At 41.3% G+C, this 18,124-nt stretch overlaps 1 protein-coding gene across 4 annotated transcripts in view; it reads left to right on the forward strand.

Moving 5' to 3' along the window:
- hlcs (holocarboxylase synthetase (biotin-(proprionyl-CoA-carboxylase (ATP-hydrolysing)) ligase)) overlaps positions 1-16,746 on the forward strand; it is a 39,138-nt gene extending 22,392 nt beyond the window's left edge. For 3 of the 4 annotated variants that reach the window (XM_088921511.1, XM_088921508.1, XM_088921512.1), the window contains exons 7-11: positions 8,793-8,860; positions 10,017-10,177; positions 12,506-12,620; positions 13,193-13,406; positions 14,342-16,746. In XM_088921511.1, the coding sequence (XP_088777637.1) occupies positions 8,793-8,860; positions 10,017-10,177; positions 12,506-12,620; positions 13,193-13,406; positions 14,342-14,513 (730 nt within the window). In that variant the 3' untranslated portion in view covers positions 14,514-16,746. Of the gene's footprint in view, positions 1-8,792; positions 8,861-10,016; positions 10,178-12,505; positions 12,621-13,192; positions 13,407-14,341 lie in introns of those variants that run through there. The other variant, XM_088921509.1, reaches the window with a different exon arrangement.
- The last annotated feature ends 1,378 nt before the right edge of the window (positions 16,747-18,124 follow it).

The following is an 18,124-nucleotide window of genomic DNA, read 5'->3' on the forward strand; positions in this document are numbered from 1 at the left end:
GACTCTCTCTCTCTCTCTCTCCATATCCAACTGCGGTAACGGGACATTCGGGGGCGCAGAGGCACAACCACCGTTCCAAGCAGTACCTTTCGGAAAAGGGCGTCCGCTTGCCGAGCACATCCGCTACAATTCAGGACGCACCGTCTTGTGCAGAGCTTGAAACTAATGGGAATCTGGCAGCGGTGGCTGTTCATTCTGATCAGAGCACCGTATTAATACACTTCAAATGCTCCAACGTGTTCCAAAGCTATTTAAAAAAGTAAACGCCGTACATATTAACTGCAAACATATTTTAGATTTAAAGGAAGACCACATAAGGGAATACATTAAATTAAAATGTACAGTATCCTACCTTGCTGCTTGTCTCTTAATTATATCATTGTTGTCTGTTCCACAATATAAGCATGAAAGCATGCTTTTAGCATGCCAAATCAAAATCATCAGTGCACCGAAGTGCAGTCTCTTCAGCCTTCCAACACGCCTTGAGTTGAACCTCAAATTGTACGGATTCCAGCTGTTTTCCAGTTGGGCGTTGACACTGTAAACACACCATAAAAATACTATACTTGCTATAAAATCCCTGTGAAATTTGAGACCACATGATCGCCAGTGCTGTCGCCAGTGCTGTGTTAGTGGTTGCGTTGGGGTAAAAAAAAAACCAGTAAAATTGTTTTAATTTGCGCAAATGGATTTCAAGTTCCAATGGGGGAAATGAGTTCAGAATCCAGCTTTTGTACTCAACATTCACATTCTTATTATCAGGAAAATGACTTTTTTTCTTAGTGCACTGACATTTTATAGAACAGACATTTTGCTGGTAAAGGTAAATAAGGTGGATGAACATTTTTCATCGTGGAGATGATCACAGTGGAAGTCACGTGTGTGCTTCCGGCTGTACACCTCTGACACATGCTTTGCCCCAAGTTGTAGGTTCGGTCCCATTCCATTGGTAGAGCCTGGACAAGTGTGCTCCTCTCCTCTTCTCTGATCCCTAGACACCACATGTTGTCCCAGCTCATCCCACAACTGTTCGGTGGGGCTCCAGTCTGCTAAACAGGGCATCTACCGCGTAGCTGTCACTTTCCCATCTTGCAAGAAAGCCTTTGTTAAAATAGCAGCTTGAGGGCTTGCTTTGTCCTTCTGAGTCATTGTCCTGAGGATGAGTCCACTGGATCTGATCGATGTATTGCCATGTAGTCAGGTTGCTGTCAGGTCTGTGGTGACTAGACACACCTTCTTAGACCATCACACCTGACCTTCCCTATTGATCTTGTCAAGGTGTTGTGGCTTGTGATCTCCCTTTTCATGGCTTAGCATTGACAGATGGTGTTTGGCTGTAACGTCTTACTAGTCTCCAAAATACCAATGACAGAAAGCTGTTGTGATCTTTATAAATGGAGCATATTGGTTGTTTTCTGTGTGTTTCTTGATTTTTGCCAGGGTTGACATTCAACATGTTAAATCGCCGGTGCTCTGACAACTCCTTCAATGAGGTGATGGTACTCATGCAGGTTAGTTAAGCAATTTGTGGTTAGTTATGAATAATCAGTTCATTAAAATGATGGCAAGAAATCAATATGCAGAGTCCATATAAATACATTTTCTACAAATAATCCGTTACTCAAAGAATTGCATAAAATAAAAAATTAAAATGTAAAAAATGATGCATAATCAATACATAGAGTACCAAGTTTCTTTTAATGTTTTGTCATAGAAAAGTAAATTTCATTAGTATGTCATTGATAGCTTTGAAAGTAATGATTGCATGCATATATACATACTTTTACACATATGCAGAATGTGAAGCCAGTGGTTTCACAAATCCCTAAACATTAACCAAAGGTTTTTATGTATTTGCTTAGATATTTCGATGTTTCTTATTCTATTGAATAGGGCATTGACTTTAATGACTTATTTGTTAAACAAATATGGTTTACTGGTCTAAATAGTATATAGAGTGTGACTCCATGATTGACTTGTGGGTGCCAGCTTCTGAAAAAGTTATTTTCCCTTGGCACCTTCTTGTCTTTGTTACTTCATAACAACATGCATAAAATACATAATTGTCCTCTGGATGTGTTAAAACCAGCAACCATATCACCCTGCAACTCACGACAGACAGCCCAATGCAGCTCAGCAGGTGTGAGCCTGGTCAGTACCTGGATGGGAGACGTCCTGGGAAAAATTAAGTTTGCTGCTGGAAGAGGTGTTAGTGGGACCAGCAGGGGGCGCTCACCCTGTGGTTTGTGTGGGTCCTAATGACCCAGTATAGTGACGGGAACACTGTACTGTAAACAGGCGCCATCTTTTGGATGAGACGTAAAACCGAGGTCCTGAGTCTCTGTGGTCATTAAAAATCCCAGGGCGTTTCTCGAAAAGAGTAGGGGTGTAACCCCGGCGTCCTGGCCAAATTTCCCATTGGCCCTTACCAATCATGGCCTCCTAATAATCCTAATAATCTATGAATTGGCTTCATTACTCTGCACTGATAGCTGATGTGTGGTGAGCGTTCTGGCACATTATGGCTGCCGTCGCATCATCCAGGTGGGGCTGCACACTGGTGCAGGTGGAGGGGAGCCCCCATTACCTGTAAAGCGCTTTGAGTGGAGTGTCCAGAAAAGCGCTATATAAGTATAAGCAATTATTATAATAAACATATTTTTAATGTTCTTTTTTCTTTTAAAAATTGGAATGCAAATTCATATTAATATGTTTGTGATAATTGATACAAGTTATTAAATTTTTAAATTATGTGTGATAACTAACATTTATCAGTCCACTAACTTTTCTTATGACTGTGTAATATAGCTGGTCTATATTCCTCTCATGTTCTATTTCTTTGTATTGTCCATTGTAGCTCTTACACATGTACTATGAATAGAATATGTTCCATCAGTCGAAGAATTACAGTGACTAATTTGTAGTACTAACGAATGCAGTATTTCTCATTATGAGGACAGTTGATCATGCAGACAATACAAGAAGAATTTACTATAGTATAGCTGGAAATAGAATTGCTTATATTTTAAAGTAATATATATATATTAAACTATTTATAGACAGCAACACAGAATTTGTGTTGTCTTTTGACTAAATCATTGCATATGTCTTGTTGAAACAGAACTGAAAAGCAGAATGCTGAGTGCACATGAGACCTTAGTCAGGGCTTTGTTTTCCCACATCTGCACATCCAGTTGACTGTTTTCTGATTCACAATAAACAATCTTAAGTTTTACATCAGTTGTACATTACGCACATTACATTACCAACATAATTTTATTTGTATTTAAATAGTGAACAGATTTGTTCCTTTGAATAAGCTTGTGCCATATGATACCATAATAACAGCAAGTGTGGAGTGTTCGGTATACTGAAGAGCCGAAATGAGTCGATTAAAAAGTCCGTCTGAGCGGCCACTCAAAAGAGATGATTTCGATTAAAGGAAGTGAAGGAGGAGAGAGATACTGTATGGCTGTGCCCTGCTTAAGTAATGAAATATTTTTGCTTCGACACTCAGTAGTCCAGTCCAGAGAAACCAGGATACCAGCCCTGTTGGGGATAGAACAGAACTTGCAAGGCTGTGGGTCAACACACTGGCCCAGAAACGTCACATTTCTTTAGATCGTTTTCTGACGGCAGTGGCTACAGCATGAGAAATTGCAGGAAGATGATAATCTGCATGCAGGGAGGCGGTCAGGGGTTATTTTGACAGCTGAGTGATGAAAATGCCATTTTCTGTGGCCCAGAAAGCATGTGTATGATGGAGTGTTTTTTTCCCCCACAGATAAACTCCGTTTTGGACTTAAGAGACCAGACAGGAGGTGATGTGTATGGAGATGTTATGGCGATTATCCGTTGGGCAATACAGATTAAGGGCTCAGTGATATGTTTGGCAAAGTCCTTGACCTTGACAGTTCTTCCATTCCTGAAAGCCAGGGCAGAAGTATAAACGTTCCCCTAGACCATGCATGGAGGTTCACGCAAGACCACTCAATGTTAGGATCACAATGGCTCAACTATAAGTGAATAATATAGAGGTCTTGCTGTGGACAGGTTCCTCTTCTGGACCCAAGTCGATCTGAACCTCCCTGGGACCAGGTTGTCATTTCAGGGTTGGCTCTAGTTACGGAATGTCAGTGAGCAGGAATGTCAGAAAATCCCACAATAAGCTGATCAATGCTGCAAGGAGGTCAGGGAGGCCCGTGCCCGATGCCAACGTTGAAATATTTTCGTTTTGAAACTCCCATTTCATATATCTATAGATTTTTTACACATCATCTATTGTTTACACAAAGATATCAAACAAAATAATTTGAACATATCCATTAGTGCATTTCTTTGGTGTAGCAGTATACAATGCATGTGATTTCGAAGTCCGTTTTTCAATGACTTCGCCTTCATCACCCTCACACGACTGGTGTGAATTGAGTAAAATGATAGCTCTTAGTAGAAGTTTTCAGATAGTACTACATTTCACCCATAACTTGTAATGAAACTTCATTCTGTATCTCTGCTGCAGACTACAGATTTAACATTAGATCTCAGCTTTAGCATTTCCTATTCCTGCTCCTTTAAGGCTGCAATTTTTCACCTTTTTTTTTTCATGAAACCTCTGCTTCACACACACAGCTGTATCATACACTCCCTTAGGTGCGTTCAATTTAGTCACTGCACAAGTACACTAGCGGTTTGACAAAGAGGTCATGACTGGCCTTCCTTGCCTTGTTAGGCGCTGATGTTCTTATTAAAAGTTCATTTATTTGGTTGAAGGACTCCAGAGAACCAGCTGGGCCCCCTGTCTGCGCTCATCAGGGCTTGATTTGCAAAGGAGGTGCCGTCGTCACGAACAAGTGCACAGGTTTCTCCGGTGGCCCTGCCAAACAGTAAAAGCTCTCAATTAGGAGCAGTGCTCAATCGGGCTGCTTAACCTGCCTCAGAGCTGGGGAGGTCATGTTCCTGCTGACTGCACAGCCTGCACAGACACAGGAACCTGCCAGCAGCCGCCCGCTCTGCCTCCTGTGGCCTGTGCTAGACTGAGCAGACGGGTGGTGGGGAGGGGGGAGGTAGTAAAAGAGAGATCGCCTCGTATTAAAACGGTTCCCCCAGAAAACTAGTAAACCTTTTTTACGGTAAAAATCGTCCCAGAAGTTGCAAAGATTTCGGGTCATTAGAAAATGAATGCCCCCCTCCCTCACCTCGCCTCACTTCACCCAAGAGTGCTTGTTAGGAATGTGTGGTTGTGGGTTCAAATCCCAGGTGGGTTTGGTATTTCACCCTGTCCTGTTTCCAGAACGCACCCAGTTGTGCAAATGGAGGAAAATGTGAGTCTCTTTGGTCAAACGAGAAAATGGCAATAAAATCATGATTCTCCCAATCCTGATACGGTAAGGAATAAAGATGTTACGTGTTTAGAACGATGGGGTTCTGACAGGCTCTCGTTGAAGTGTTGTTTTTTTATTTTTTAATTTCGTGCCCTGCACTCTGCTGCTTTTACTTTGTTTGATCGAAACACGAGATGACCTGACTGGAATTGTTCATTCGAGAAATGTATCAAAGTCTGGAACGCCAACAGTTCCAGAGTCTTGCAAGTTTTTGACATTTTAGTTTCTGTTTATCTTTTGGGCACTTGATTTGTGATGTCCAGTTTAATAAATATGTATTTAAAGAATTGTACATATCTACATACGGCACTGACCTTTCATATCAGCATTTGAACATTTTTTGTTTTAGTGTGAATTAAGCAGTTTTGTTTCAAACTTTCTGGATAGTTCTTACAAGAGTCCTGTAGTAGTTCAGTTAAAGGGTTAGTCTCTATAGTCAGCCTGTGTGACAGCTAATGTAATATTATAGTCACTTCAGACTTGAGCAAACTACATATTACGAAAACAATAAAATGTAGGACAAAAAAAAATCATGTTGTTTCCTCCAGCCTCGGTGTCTGGGGAAATTGTGCTCTAGTCATCAGGTGATCAGCTGTTAAATGTAGGAGGAATCTAGGATGATGAACCATTTTGGTCAATGTGGCATAACTGGCCAGTATTATGAAATAATGCTTTTATTCTGGAACTCCAAGACTCCAGGTTTTTCTTTTGAAATCCTTTCATACCAACTGTACTTTCAGTTAGGATTCAAAAGTAGAAGGTGCCTGAAAAGCACTGCAGAAATGACTGTGTAGCTTGTGGATTCAAAGGATTAATCATCAACTGTTTAATCTGTTCCATTGACACAGTCCCTTTGCATTATAAAAGCATGCATTCCCTTTCTCTTTGAACACTGCCTGTTTGGATTCTTTGTTAACTGCCGAGTAAATTGAGGTCTTCTGTTTTAATCCCTTGGGTAAATTCATTTTCTCTGTAAATGACAGATTGTTGATGGGCTTCTCCTCAGAGTAGTGACAATGTATCTCACCCAGCTCTTCAAGAAAATTCTTACTGGTTTATGCCATTTTGATTTTCTCCACATCAGTCTGCCCCTGTCTTTAGATTGCATTTGCACTTGTAATGCCTGTTAAACATGGAAAGTTCAATGACAGTGAATGTACAGTTTTGTTAAGAGATGCATTTAATGTGCGTACTTTGTCTGACGATGCACATTTCTACCCATTTGCACAACATTCTAAAATTGTCTAAGCGTAATAGCCTAACTTTGTAGAATATCATTTTTTCTTCCTTCCTGAAGCCGGGTAAATGTTTTTTTTAATGTATTTTCAACATACATGCTTTTGGGGGTGTATGTATAAGAGTTTCCAAGTTATGTTCAGGGCTTTGCTGGTGCTGTCTTTTTTTCACTGACTTCTTAGCAGTAGCCTTTCACTGCTCCTCTGTGTATAAGCAAGCTTTGCTAGTTCTTTTTGTCGTCTGTGCAGTCTGAGAACCCCCCCCCCCCCCCAGCCCTTTCTGTTGAATGAGCTGTGGCAGGCTTCTTTTTCGCAGTACTTAAACCCTTTCTCTTGCATTAGGACTGAACCTTCTCGGCACTGTTGAGCAAAATTTTTGTTTGCTGTTTTATCTTGAGCTTGGGTATTGGGTTTCCGCAGGCTTAGTTAAATCTTCTGAAAAGTGACAACGCATAGATGATGAAACGAGATGTCTTTCAGCATTGGCATCTGGGTAATGGTGGGAGTTTGCTCACAGTGTCCACACTGGAAGGCAGGGTCTCTGCGTCAGCTCAAGCGTCCTCAAGACAGCCTGTGAAAGGGCAGTCTGTGCGAATTTTGCTGTGGTTCTCAGATGTGGTTTAGCTTTATTTCACGAGACTGCTTGAAACTGACAACGTAGAAAGTGCACCTGTCATACTGACTGTTCTCCAAAATTTCACTAAGAAAGAGCATACCACAACAAGCAGCTTCAAACTGCTGTCATCCCAAATTTGGATCTCATGTGTTTTCATAATGCTTTTTTGGGAAATCTAAATTTAAGTATCGGATTGTGTGGCTTATGTTTAACTTTCTTCCTCGGCAAATGCACTGTGCCTCTGGGAATCAACCGCCAGCAGTGTAGCTTAAGGAAACATTAACCTGCAAGGGTATTCAACCTGTGGAAAACATTCTCCTTTTGTGAACCATAATCGTTTTGCTCATTAATTTACCTTTTCACAACAAACTAAAGGATGATCTCAGAGTAGACATACATAGGAAACCTTCTAGGTTTAAGTTGGCTTGTTTAAAGATGATCTGTTTAATCCATGATAGGTAATGTGGAAATAGATCAGGTGTGTAACCTTTAATACTTTGTTTTCTCAGCCTTTTTTTCTGTCGTTTTTAAAGAGAATTAAACAGTTTTAACAAAATATAATTCTTACCCAGAATTCATCCTTGGCGATTTAATTAGCAAGTTGTCTTCACAGTCTAATTGTTTTCAAAATAATGAATACCTTGAATTTATCATGCAAACTGCTTTGCTGTTTATTAGCTGAATTCAATTTGCCTGACAACTTTGCAAACGTATTGCCAGATTTTAAAAAATCCATTGTTTGTTCCTTCACAGTAGTAGTGTGCCACTCCCAAGTCAGAGCTACTGATGGAAGACATGCCCTCCCTTAATCTTCTCTTCGTTTCTGATTTTTCCTTTAAAACGTGTGCATGTAGACAAAATCGGAAAACAACGTGTGCAGGTAGAAGTCTGGGTTGAGGAGTCATTTAATTTTGCCTCACACTTGAGGTTTTTCGTATGCATGAGAGAAAAGGTCTGCCTGCAGGCCAGGACAGATTGACAGCCCTGTGTGCTCTTGGATTTCTGGGGCCTGGAGGAAATGTATATACTGACATGAAGGTCAAGTGGACACTTGTTTTCTTTTGTCAGTATTTTATTCGCCTTCCATACTAGCATATGAACCCACCATTCTGAAGGTCATTGGTTCAATTACAGTCCAGAGGGAGTCAGTCAAATCGAATGCTGTGGTGGCATTTTAGATGCCAGTATTACTAATTTTGCTAGATGACATTCACAACACACCAGTATGGGGAAGCTGTATGAGAGAAAGAACCGGATGGACTACTTTTAAAACTATTATCCATGAGAACTGATGGGCCAGTTACAGTACAGTACATGGCAGTACAGATGGGTTATATCTGTGAACTTTGCTTCACACTTTTGTTTTGTGAAGTGGCAAGCTCATAGAACCAGGCTCAGAAATATTCAGTTGCAGTTTTTTTTAACACTTCAGAATCCAGGTGTTTTGAAACATTTTCTCCTTTGTCAAAAATAAAGCAGTACATGGTTAATACCCCCCTTAGATACCGTTTCAATGCTTTTTTTTAGTTCTGTCTGACTGCTTTTTCCCACAATTCGCAGGTTGATGCTTCAGCTGCCTCAGGAAATGGGGTTAATAGCTATAGCAGCACGGCAGACACAAGGCAAAGGTCAGTAGTTTTCCATCACTTCAGCCAATCACAGATTTCTCTCTCTTTTTTTCTTCTCATTTTTCTTTGTCGTCAGCTTCTGGGCATTAAAAGCCTCAGGTTATTATTTCTCGAGGAAAAACAAAACAGACTGTTTTAAAAAAGGAAATTGATTCAAAGCTTCGGCAACAGCAACAAACTGGTAATAGTAGTTAAAGTTGTGTAGGGTGTGCCTCTTTCTTGCAGGACTGTGAAGTATTAATTAAATGTAAGGTTACAAAAAATAATGTCACAGTCCTGCAAGTAGTAGAAACTGAGGGAAGAGGCACACCAACTATTGGCAAAAATGTGACTCATTTATGAAATGGGTCTTTCCACTGAGGCGAAGAGGAAAGGGTTCAGATTCCATCTGGGGTCAATACTGTTGCTCCCTCAAGCTTGGTACTTCTCTCGGACAGCTCCCGTAAAAAGCCCTGCTACGTAAAGAGTAACCTTAGAGATCATCATGATTCTTCTTAATTGATTTTTTTCTGGTTTTATTAAGGATTGTTATGAAACAATATACAGCAGTATATCCCAAACAAAATTACTGTAGTGTTTCTGATCAGATTCTAACACAGTGACGCAAAAGAAAAATTGAAGGCTTACATCAAGATCTTCTCACTGGTTTGTACTTTGTGAAGCTGGGTTAAAATACTAATATTAAATATACAAATATTAAAAGTTAGCATTCCCCATTGAGGATCCCCCCAACTATTATACGTTTGCTATCAGAACGAGGATACCTCAACTATTATGCATGAGATTTCAGAGTAAGGATACCCAATTGAGGATACCCAAACTATTCTACGTGAGCTTTCAGAGTAAGGATTCCCCAACTATTATACATTAGCTGTTAGAATAAGGATACCCCATTGAAGATACCTCAGCTATAATACATGAGCTTTCAGAATAAGGATACCCCATTGAGGATACCCAAACTATTATACATGAGCTATCGGAATGAGGATACCCCATTGAGGATACCCCAACTATTATACGTTAGCTATACCCCAACTATTCCACATGAGCTTTCGGAGTAAGGAGTCCCCATGCTAGCAGTGTGCAAGAGAGCGTGGAGAGACTAAGGGCGCTGCTAGTCAGAGTGACGGTTAGGGTGTCTGGATCTTCTTCCCAGGTCGTGGGGGCAACGCGTGGCTGAGCCCCGTGGGCTGTGCCATGTTCACGCTGCACGTCCGTGTGCCCGTGTCCTCAGCGCTGGGCCAGAGGATTCCCTTCCTGCAGCACCTGGCTGCACTGGCGGTAGTGCAGGCGGTGCGCACGCTCCCTGGATACGAGGTACAGTTCATGCAAGAACATCGGAAAGGTGCCGACCGAGCAGGAGGACATTCGGCCCACCTGGCCTGCTGGGTAGCTAGTCATCAGCTGAACGAAGGATCTCACCCTGCTGTTCCTTGAGAGGAGCCAGAGTGTCACCTTCAACAACATGGCTGGGCAGCTTCTGCCGCATTCTACCAACCCTTTGGGTCTTAGAAGTGCCCCCTGTTTTAAATACATAGTTCCACATAGTTTCGATCTGGCCCCTCTGGCTTGTGTTTCACAATTCTCAGCCTCAGGCTCCCGCCTCCCTGTAGATTGTGTGTCTGGGGAAAAAAAATCTTGTTCACAGGTTTCCAAAGGGGAAATGTATGTTCTTGGAGAGCAGGCTGAGTTCTGGGATACAGCATCGCTGGCTGGTTTCTGCTCTTGTCTTCAGCTAAATGTGACTGGGGTTGTATAGTAGTTGGCCAGGAGGGGGATTAGTTGCCCAGCACAGCTCCTGTGATCTACCAGCTGCCCGCAGGCCCTTCAGTGACATCAGTAAGTGATGCACGAGGCCTCCAGTCGGCATTAGCTGCCCTGTTGGGCACCATTGAGTTATCAAAAGACAAAGGCTGTGCAGACGGGCATGTTGGAGAGGAGCACATTCACATCTCTCACTCTCCCCTGAGTGGTACAGGGGTCTTTGCTGGAGAGCGAGCCAGGTGTTAAAATAAAAGGCAAATCCAAATTGGGTGAGGGGATAATAAAACAAATTGGCAGAAATAGATCATGTACCTTATTCATAGCATGCTGCATTTCCTGTTCACAAATGCGACGTCCCAGGATCAAACCTGGAGGTGGAGAGGTGATTAGGAATATGGACTCAAAAATTGACAGTTGTGGGTTTATATCCATTGCTTTTGTACTCTTGAGGAAGGTACTTCACCCAAATTGCTCTAGCAGAATAGACTACTGTATAAATAAATGCCGATGAAAGTTGCTTTGGATATGGCATCAGCCCAATAAATTGGTAACTAACCTCATGAACGTCTGGCGCAAAACAAACTCGATTGATTAATCCTAAAGTGCTAAAAAGAAAACCAGATACATGAAAGACTGTGAATTGTGCATTGCATGCTTGCTACGCAGTGTTAAGTATTCGTGGAGTGCTGTGAGCCGAAGAAAGCTCTGTACTGAAAAGAAGTTTGTGGGGCTTTGCAAAAGTGTTTCAAACCACACCTGATGCATGTTGAAGTTCATTATTCTGAGCATATACATATATAGATACTTTTAACTAATCAACATGGCTTAGTTCTCCTGCCGCTTGATGGAAAACACCCCTGTTGTGGAGCGACCTTGTTTATAGCCTTGCTCCTTGGAGACAGGTTGTGGGCCTGGAAGCTCTCTGCGCAGGAAGTATTAAATGAAGTGAAAAAAATAACAGGCATCACTTCGCATAAATATTTTTGTTTCCTCCATGAAGATTAAAAGCTGATGAGTGTGCCCTCACCATATTTTTCTGGAGGTCGCACAGTCCTAGTCAAGAAATCACAGAAGGGGGATGTGGATAAATGAAAATAAGCAGAATAGCTGCTTGTTCTCCACTACAAATAGGCTAAATGTTCCTTCACAAGACTGGAAACCCAGAGGAGCCTGCCGTAAAGTATATACAGTCTGTCACTTCAGATTTAGTTTTCTCTGAGGGAATAGTTTGACATATAGTCCTCAACACATATTTGTTATTTAGCTCAGTTTGCGTATTCCCACCGAGCATGTAAATATTTCCTTTAGAGTGCAGATTGTAGTGCTTGATAGTGCTTCTGAAGCATACGCTGCCTTCACTTTAAATGAAGTCATTTCAGAGGACTGTAGTATAAAGGAGTTGTAATGATTTCATACTTTGCTTTATTTTACAGAGTGAGAGTCTAACACTGCAAGGATTTAATGACTGGTGTTTTTTATTAAGAACATGAGAATGGTCTTAAACGAGAGAGGCTCTTGGGCCTGTTCAGTGCCCTGATATTTGATATTTGATAAACGTATCTCATCCAGCTGTTTCTCCAAAGAAGCCAGAGCTATATACATATAATATATACATATTTAACATTTAGGCCAGAGCCCCTATATGCAAAAACATGTCTCCTGTTCTTGGCACTTCCATGGGGTTGATTCTGATTGCTTCCACTGGGTTGATTTGGGCAAAAGCTTTGAGGATTTTAAATACTTGGATACTTAGACTCTTCATTATAATCACTTCTGGTTAAACCCAAAAGATGTAGCCTTTCCCATGTTTTGTATGTCTTTGTGGAAGAAGATGTTATTGCTGTGCTCGGTTGGAGAGGGAACCTGTGTTTCTCTCCTCAGGACATTGATCTAAGAGTGAAGTGGCCCAATGACATTTACTACAGTGACTTGATGAAGCTGGGCGGAGTTCTGGTCACCTCGACACTAATGGGATCAACCTTCCATGCACTCGTTGGTAAAGTTTCTTTTTCTGGTCTTTGTTGTAAGAACATGAATAGCTAGTGTTAAGACCTCTGGGGGAAGAGGCCTTTTCATGGCATTTGTCATGTTCATTTCCAGAGCCGACGTTCTTTATGAAAGACAGCAAGGCACAGTACATAGTTAAATGGTGACAGTTCTGACAGGTTAGTTGTTTGCCTTCATAGATCCTTTGTGCCCAAAACGTTTTTTTTTTTCATCTTTTAGCGCTAAGAAAGTCCTGAACATCACTTGTGCCTTCAAATATAATTCTGATCTTTACCAGTGCTGCCGTTTGCACAGATATGCTGACCTAAGCCTGGTGCAGTTGTATGATAATTGCCTCACAGACTGTTACGGGGAACCCTCCTGTGGTATACTGAATGGAAGCTCATTAGGAAATGTTGACTGGAGATCAGGAATAATGGAAAGCGAATATGAATGAGAATGTGAGTGAGAGGTGACATCTGCAAATTAGAAGACATCGGCTCGTATGCACTTGATCGTGAAGTAAAGGGAAGAAGAACTATTCTCTGATCTCTCCTCCGCTGGTGTCTTGTTGGTTCTCAGGCTGCGGCTTCAACGTGAGCAACAGTAACCCGACCATCTGTGTCAACGACCTGGTTGTTCAGCACAACAAGGAGGGAGGGACTGCCCTGGCTCTTCTGGACACAGCTCAGCTGATAGGCCGCAGTGTCACTGTGCTGGAGCAGCTCATCCAGACCTTCCAGGACCAGGGCCCTCAGGGCGTGCTGCCCCTCTATTACAGGAGATGGGTTCACAGGTAGTCTGGTTCTAAAGCTGCCATTAATTTCTGTTCCCCTTTACAGGGAACGTTTGCTCTTATTATGCATCTTTAAATACGTAGTTGATCATTCTAACCATCTAAGGTATTCCTTAATTTGTGAGACAAAACCGCAGTAGACTGTGGAGTTCCAGTCTAGGGTGAGGTGTCTAATTTGCAGAAATTCACAAAGCCATGAGGGGGAAAGGCAGAGATTCAGAATGGCATTCATTTCTCACGTTGCCTTTAGACCAACTCATTATATGTTAAACTTGAACAAACACATTATAATATGTAGGAATTACATCTCTACATTATTTTATTTCAGGAATCAAACTCCAAATAGGATCAGGCTGTTTTTTATTCCTTTTATTGTCTTGGTTTGGTTACTGATCATTGAAGGTCTGTTTTTAAATAAGCCTGTAATACAAATGTTTATTAATACTCTTTACAGTAGTAATAGTTTGAGTATAGTATGTTTTTTTATAATACTTGCTTTCCACTATGCTTGAGGGAACGATTGTAGGTGTTGCAGTTCATGTGTCAGACACTCTATTTGTTTGGACTTGTGCAACACAGCTCATGCAGTGTCCTGGCCAGACTTCACCCTGGCCTTTACCAATCATGGCCTCCTAATAATCCCCATCTATGAATTTGCTTCATCACTCTGTTCTCTGCCCCACTCTTGGTTTCGCTGATGTGTGGTGAGCATACTGGCGCACTATGGCTGCTGTTGCATCACCCAGGTGAGGGCTGCACATTGGTGGTGGTAGTGGGATTCCTCATTACCTGTAAGGTGCATTATGTGGAGTGGTCAAATAAAAACTGTATACATGTTATTATTATATTATTATTATCATGCGGTGGAGAGTAAGGACCTGTGTCCCAGGTAGCAAACCCCAGGCCTCTGACGCGCGTCGCCTCTGTCATCCCAGCGGTACGCAGGTGCGCCTATGGAGGGAGGACGGGCCCCAGGTGGCCGTGGTGGGGCTGGACGACAATGGTTTCCTGCAGGTGGCGTCGCCAGATCGGCACGTCGTCTCGGTGCAGCCCGACGGCAACTCCTTCGACATGCTGAGGAACCTCATTGTGGCCAAGCAGCACTAGGGGACTCTCCTGCGGCCCTCACCCTCTGCCCCTCTGCCCAGGGAGCCTTTCCACATCTGTCCTGGGCTGGAATTCCAAGTCTGCTGAGCACTTTGAAGCTGTATCTTAATGCGGCCCCCAAAAAATCATCATATGTTTTAAAAATAACTAGGGAAAAAATGACAAGAAAATTTTCCAGCTAATTGCAGCTTATTTATTTTGTTATCCACAGTATTTTGCAGTGAATGCTTTTTTTAAAAGCTGTAAAAGAATTTTGGACGTGGGAAAAAGAAACTGGAACTGCTTCTGTAAAAGCACTTATTTTGGAGCGTTCTGTGGGACCTGCTTTATGAATCATTACAAGACGTTTTTGTTTCTGTAGGAGTGGTGTTTGGATAACCTGTTCAGCTGCAGATGAGCTCTGTACATACTTCTGAGAGTTGCCAATTTGGGTTATTTTTTTGAAGAATGTGTGAGGTCACTCTTTGGCGTAACAGGGCCACGTTTTAACGGATGTCATTTTCTTGACCAACACAAAAAGATGTTCGGATGTGCAGTATAAAATTGAATGAACTGAGTTCATGTACACTACACATATCTCACTCTTGTATAAAATATTAAATTGATTAGTTAATTTTCTTAAAAGCAAACATACAGTTTAGGTGTTGCTTTTGTTTCCTCCTTTTTACTCCTAAATTGCCTTCAGCCTTTTTAAAATGAATATTTGAAGATGAATCTTTAAGTGTCTAAATTTTAAGAAACTATCTAGGGACATTTTGTATGAATAACGTCTTCCGATTGCCGAAAGTTGTATAAGTTGATTTTTGAAGAGCTGTTGACGATGCATGGCTTCAGAGTAAAAGTGTGCTCTTATAATGCTGACATCTCTCAGTGGTCTGGAAATGTACCAACCTGAATTGCTTAACAACATTCAGATGTTATTGACATGCAGGGTCACTTGGTTTAATGCAAATTTATTCTTAAAAGTGCAAACACATTGTAATAGACTGCTAAAACGTGGGATCTGATCCAGGAAGGGAGAGAGTGTGTCTCATGTAAATAGCTTTTGTTTAAAGTTTGTAGTTTTAGAACACACAAATAACCTGAGCACTTTGCACTTACAATCATTAATAGCACATAAATATTCCACTCACTTGGAATGTCAAATTCAAAATGACTTGAATGAAATAAAACAGACACACAAATCAGTAGACCATAGTAGAGTTTATTCCTGTGTTTCTAAAGTATAGCTAATCGGTTAAAGGCAAATATTTTCAAATCTTTTGATTCTGAAGAGTAATTATCTTAAATTTGTTACAATATTACTGAGATTTACAGTATCATTTACTAGACAACTTACTTTGCTACTCAAATGTCCATGTAAAGCAATTTATGATAATTGTCCTGATTTCATATTTATAATGGATATTTTTTTCAAGCTAATTTAGTGTATTTTATCTGTATTTGAGCCTTAAACGTTTGTTGGCTGTGTTGCTGCAAGACAAAGACTAGTCTTAAAAGTCTACATTTACAAAGAAGTTCAATGAAAGTCCTGCACTGAATTGAACAAATTGTGAAAAAATTGTTTTGTGGCCTCCTTCAGAATGTGAGTGCAATTTGAGGTTTCTGGCAGCTGAAAATTGTTTAGGGAACAAAGTGCTTTAATATATGTTAAGGGAAAAAAAAGTCAGTGCACATACAGCATGTCAATGTAACTGTGCTTGTCCTCCGTATAAGAAGCTGAAGACAGTGTCCTGACAAAGATCTGATAGGACCTGAATCAAGTGTACGTAGTGCTCGATAAGTTAGCAGAAATTACCTTCATTTTTGTTCAACTTTATTGGTGACATGAAATTAAAAGTTTGGAACAATGACTCAAAGTAACCCTGAGTGTGGCCAGTTCCAACAAAAAATAGTGCCAACTGATCGTGCAACTATACCTTGAAAAGGCATTTTTCAGGGTTCTTTGAAACCATTTTTATTACTCTTAAACATTCTGTCCAACACCTAGATCTTTAGTCTGAACCCCATTTTTCACATCTGGAACATCTGCACATCATCAGGACATGGCTGGGTTTCAGCTGTCTTATCAATGGCTTGATATTGATGGATCCACAGAGTCCAGTATTGAGGACTTGCAGCCACCAGGACCAAGTGTTGGATGTAGATCATCTGTAGATCTACATTCTCACAAAGCAAGCTGTGTTTGTGTATGTAGTATAAAAATATTTTAATAAACCAAGTTTAATGTGAAGCGCTCTAATTTTGTTTTGATTAGGCTCAGAATTGGATCCTGGCTGGACAGACTTACCAGAGTGGAAGGAATCCATAATTGTTCAATTAACAGCTATAAAAACAAAATGGAACTCAAATGTGAGTGCTGGAGCAGGTTACAGTTCCTTGGTGACCTTGTAGTTCCGAAATGTTTTGCCTCATTACCACCTCGATGACTGTTTTAGAAAACATTATCAGTCTGGCTTGAGGCATTCTCATAACTTTTTTTTTTCCACAGGAAACCCTTGTTCCTTTTTGAAAGATTGTTTTACATGCTGAAAAGTTACTGGAAAAGTCCCTGGGTTGCAATTTATTAAGGAATCGGTACAATTCAATAACGTGATTAGAAGCAAAAAAGGGAATTCTCAGAAAATGAATGGTGATATTCAACAGATAGTGCTTAGAGACAGGCGGCCATCTAGCTTACTTACTGTAAAATACTCTATTTCCCAGTGTTAATGGGCCTAGTTTTCTACCAGGTGATACTAAAGCTACCAGGTGGAGAAACTGTGGTGCTTCAATGGTTGGGGTTTAGCTGTAGAGGAAGTATTGGCCTACAAAACAGCTAAAAGTATTTTTTTTTCCACATGTAGCTCAGCTTCTTTGTGTTTGCTGCGCAGGACAGTCCTTCGGGGAATGGCTAATGAGAACCATGCTGTTGATCAAGCGTAGCCCCGTATCTCAGTCAAAGTGGCCGAGAGCACCGATCGGTGGCTGAGAATAATGAGGTGCAGGCCAGCCGGAGAGCACAGGTGGACGCTGGGTGAGTGGCGAATGCAGATCCTCTGGGCCCTTAGGGAATCCAGTCCTGATCTGGCTCTTTGCTTGGCTTGCAGAAGACATGCTGTTTGTCTTCGACACTTCGGCTCTTCTTGGCCGGACCAGGCGAACATAAGTGAGCCTTAGATGCAGCACAGAAACCACTGGATGCTTCCAGATTAAAGCTTCAAACCCCGAATCGTTTCCATTTTTTTAAAATTGAGTTATGCATTGCTTAAGAGCCAGTTTTCTAAATCTGAGACCTGTCTTGCCTGTGTAGTGATTTTCGGATGTATGGACATGTGGAAAAACCAAAATCGAAAATTTGAAGGGCTTACAAGGTTCATGGTTTCGTTTACATGATTGCTCAAAGGCAGCCAGACTTGGAAGAGGCACTGAGGGAACAAAGGAACAAGTAATAGGTTTATTCCATGCTGAAAAAAAGAAGAAAGAGAACACAACGTTTCGGCCGTGGAGCCTTCTTCAGGTGTGAAGAAGGGAACAAGTTGTGTAATGGACAGTTTCCCTGCCATTACGAGACTCCAGAATTCTTACATTGCAGCATTTGATTTATCTGTACTTTTAAAGAGGAGGGGGTG

Source organism: Atractosteus spatula, chromosome 7 (genome assembly GCF_055471065.1).
Source record: "Atractosteus spatula isolate fAtrSpa1 chromosome 7, fAtrSpa1.hap1, whole genome shotgun sequence".
NCBI classification, from domain to species: domain Eukaryota; kingdom Metazoa; phylum Chordata; class Actinopteri; order Semionotiformes; family Lepisosteidae; genus Atractosteus; species Atractosteus spatula.